Source organism: Saccostrea cucullata, unplaced genomic scaffold (assembly GCF_032062105.1).
Source record: "Saccostrea cucullata isolate Sc308-1 unplaced genomic scaffold, CSIRO_AGI_Scuc_v1 ctg168, whole genome shotgun sequence".
Taxonomy (NCBI): domain Eukaryota; kingdom Metazoa; phylum Mollusca; class Bivalvia; order Ostreida; family Ostreidae; genus Saccostrea; species Saccostrea cuccullata.
Window position 1 is genome coordinate 301364 of NW_026938891.1, and position 4126 is coordinate 305489.

Consider the following 4126-nt stretch of genomic DNA (forward strand, 5'->3'; position numbering starts at 1 on the left):
TTTCTTAAAAAGGAAAATAAAATTCATTATTAACATATGTGGACTCTTATCTCACATTTATCTAACTTGATCTAATCTAATATTAATTTCAAGTGCACAGTTATACTCTTATGAGTATATTTTCGTTTAATTTTTTGAGACTTCAAACTCAAAATTAAAATTTAATACGCGATAAAATGACTAGAAAATGGCATTTAAACTTTAAAGATTTCCAAAACTCGTCGTCAACTTATATACAAATTCAACATTATTGAAAGAATGTCACTATCCCTTGAAAACATTTTCTTAGTGATGCAATACTGTATCTATGTAATTTATTTGCGATTATTGGCTCCCTTCCAGGAGCCTAAAACTACGCCCATTTTACCAAGACAGACAAAATCCACTGCATACCACTAACTGTCATTATAATTGACCAGGCATCAAGGCTAGCGACTTGATTAAATTCTCATCGCTTACCAAAGTCAACACCTGAAGAAAAGAAACCCACGATTTAATTTGATTTCTTCTCTGGCAAGGTAAGAATATTTTTTTTATTACATTATGCTGGAAACTTATATTTTAATGTAATCTTTATTTAAAAAATACACCTAAATAATAAATTAACAATATCTAAAATACGTGAACTTATGCAGTTTCCCTGATGAATGTACCTTTAAGCATTTTTACCGAATAGTCATTAGTAATTAATAATAATTAATAATTAACCACCGACTGTGCATGCAGATATGAGTAATGTTCTGTAAGTCGGTGAACGAATATAGGACTCTCAGCCAAACACTCTCGGAATATCTTATTGTTTTCATGCTCTCTTCGATGATCGTCATGGTTTGCCTTTCTGACGAGCATCACACGCAGTCATAACTAATTAGCCGGGCACGATCGCTCGCGCCGCGTTATAGTATAAACATACCACAAAACAAATAATAATTCTCATTCTCCGTGTGTCGGCTTCTTATAAAGCATGTAAGTAGTGCTACAGTAATAAAATGGGATTTTATTGGATTTTTCCGTACTCCCACGGTAAACACTAGAGACTAATTTTATTTTAATTCACAGTTCTTGGAATTTTCACAAGTATATTTATATACATTTCTTTTTTTCTTAGAATTGAGGTTTCCAACATGCTGCTTAACCAGGAGGGTGACAAATTCATCGAGAAAGAAACATCCTGCGATTGGATATTAAGCTCTCTTCCTATGGTGACCACCTTAATCAACGGTCGCCATGTCATCATCGACTACATGACTGACCAGCAACTCACAGAAACCTACTTTATGATTCAAGAAGCTGCACAAAATGGAGACGGTTACGGAATAGACGAGTTTGATTCCGAAAAGGACTTCCGCCGGGAAATTGAAGGAAGTGACTGCTTTGCCGTAACTTGTAAGGAAAATGGCGAACTGTTAGCTGGTTTTATTTTGGCTGAGAGCAAGTTCTATCGCGGTGTCAATGGGGTAGTTGATCCATTCATTATTGTCAAGCGATCAGAAAGGAATCAGAAACTGGGAGAATTCTGTATGAGAAAAGCCATAAACTTCTCAAAGAAACTTGGATATATGGGAATGTACGTGGACACATTTTCTAACAATATAGCCGTACTGAGAATCATTGAGAAGATCGGCGAGTTTCAGAAAGTGGGCTTCCTACCACTAGGTGGGAGGCTCCATAATGGAGAGTTAGTGGGGTCCGTTATCTACTACCGGGATTTGCAGAACAATCCATCAGATGATACGTGAACATTTTATAAAACATTGTTTGAGCGATCTGATATCCAATTAGGTCAACCATTTGTCAGAACTAATTTGACTTTGAGGTCATAAGAATCGCTGCGACACTTGACAATCAGCAAGGAACTTTCCAGTTCGATTCCCATTGCAGTGTTAGGTCCTCGAGCAACCATAAGAATCAATGGTCTAAAGGACTCTCAACATTCCATGTAACTGTATACATTCCTGTCTTTACAATTCTGTGATAAAGTACAGTGATGTAATTATAACTTTAATCAATGAAAAATTTACATGTATATTTATTTTCATTTTACAACGATATTGAAATAAACGAATAAAAAACTAATTGATATATTTTGTTTTTACTTATGGAGATGGTATTTATTTATCAATGCACCTTTCTTATGATTGTATAATAGGAAAGTTATAACATGTACGCCATTCTAAAGGATTAAGAAGATCCAGTTATATGTCTGAGAAAAATACCAAAAAAATACCATTTATATTTACAAATAAACCATCTCTTGAAATCTAGTTCTGAAAAAGAAGAAGGTATGTTTTGGAACTTCAGACCGCTTTTAATCATAAAAAATTCAATTTTTCTTTTACAGAAATAAAATAAGATAAAACTGTAAAATTTCCTTTCAGATCACATCGCATTATGTGTACTTAGTAATAGAGGGGTCTTAAATTCAAATGTTTGCTTGTGCGAGTCTTTTCAAGAGCCTGTTTCAACATCATGCACACTTTTTTTGTTTAATACCTCTATATGTATCAGGACAGTAGATCCAGTTAAATGATAGTATATTATGACATGAAATTTTGACTTGAAAAGCGCTCATTTAACAGTATGGACCTTTAGTGTGGTGTACTTTATTACCATGTTAGCACTAAGTGGTGTTGATTTACCAGGAGTTCTCAAACGTTGTCCATTTAATGTGGATACAATGTATTACTTAGAAATATTGCAAGTGTCATTTTAGCATGCATTGTTGCAGGTTTCAATTCCAATCATCAGAAATGAACGGAACAACACAGTCTCTCAAAATTTTCATTACTAATAGGTCATTAATTAAACACAGAATTGTCGAAGGAATTTTTCGTTTTTCTCGATCATAGCAATGAGCACACGGCGGATGTGACCGGTGGCAGGGGAGCTCAATTCTAACCTGATCCCCCATCTGATGTGTTTCCTCTGCTCCTTATATGTATTGCTTTTGAGCTTGAATTCTTTTCTTTATTTCCATATCTTATCATACATTGGTAGGTTCTATGGCACCTGATCCCACCTCTGATATCTCTTGGAGGTCCGTGTTTGCTCTGCTCCTATTTTATATTGTTTTATGGACTTTTGATCTTGAATACTGTTAGTTAAGCTCCATAGATACAGTGTAAATTACCCGATGTTTCTCTGATATTAGAATTCGTCCCACACAACAAGAAGAAGTGAGCTGAAAAGTCTACTGCGCATAATCAGTACAACCACAGACCTTTTAAATGTACCAAGCATCAAACTAGAAATAATTAACTCATTAGAAATCTTTCCAAAGTACATGTACAGTTGACATTATAAAAAAAAGAGAACTATAAAAGCTAAGGGTAAAAAATTCTTGAATATTATACATGTATCAGGATGATCTGAAGCGAATAAGAAGCAAATCGAAAGGCGCTTAAATGATTACTTCTAAAGATTTAAGGTATACATTGTGATATCTAATATAGCTGTTTAGCTACATAGCCAAAGTTATGGTTTAAAAAGATCAAATGTCAAAAAAAAAAAAAAAAAAAAAAAAAAACCAAACACTATAAGAATGATTAAAGTACTGATTTCTCAGATTCAAATGATTAATGGTTTTAGAACATTTAAATAATATATAGTGATATCTGATATAGCTGTTATGCAGAAGTTGGGGGTAAAAAAAATCAAGACATTCAAATGAGTAAAATACTTATATCTCAGTGGCTTTACTGGAACCAATGACCGAATATGTTTTCTAAATGGAAGCTAAAGTCGAAAAAACACATTGTCCTTTTGCATGTTATTGTCCTCATTTCACCGTCTAATTCTTATAACCCAATCATGGGAGCATGCACATATATTTTTTCAAAGCCGCTAAGAAGAAAATTACGTTAAATTGATTTTCATGAAATTCTTCGACACTCTTGACATTTACTATAGATAAATAAATTCTATATTGAAAAAAAATCAGCAAAAATGCTACGTGTGCCAAGTACTCTAAAGAAACGACCTCATTTTGAAAATTATTAGATGATCTCTGACTAAAAAAGAAAAATTAATATTTTAAATAGGTAAAGGTTAATTACAACTGAACAAATTGGGAAAAAGAGAATGCATTGTTGGCGCCGTTTGGAGATGCAGTGACGTATTTCCGTAT

The 4126-nt window shown here is 33.5% G+C and overlaps 1 protein-coding gene across 3 annotated transcripts; it reads left to right on the forward strand.

Annotated features, from left to right (window-relative positions):
* Nucleotides 1–364: 364 nt before the first annotated feature.
* On the forward strand, nucleotides 365–2076 carry LOC134251680 (uncharacterized). 3 transcript variants are annotated; one of them, XM_062734091.1, is made up of 2 exons: nucleotides 365–518; nucleotides 1109–2076. In XM_062734091.1, exon 2 carries the CDS (start codon nucleotides 1125–1127, stop codon nucleotides 1737–1739), a length of 615 nt encoding a protein of 204 aa, XP_062590075.1. In that variant the 5' UTR covers nucleotides 365–518; nucleotides 1109–1124; the 3' UTR covers nucleotides 1740–2076. The 3 variants fall into 3 exon arrangements, with proteins under 3 accessions (XP_062590075.1, XP_062590074.1, XP_062590073.1); XM_062734090.1 differs by lacking the exon at nucleotides 365–518 and adding an exon at nucleotides 775–966; XM_062734089.1 differs by lacking the exon at nucleotides 365–518 and adding an exon at nucleotides 778–1023.
* Nucleotides 2077–4126: the final 2050 nt, after the last annotated feature.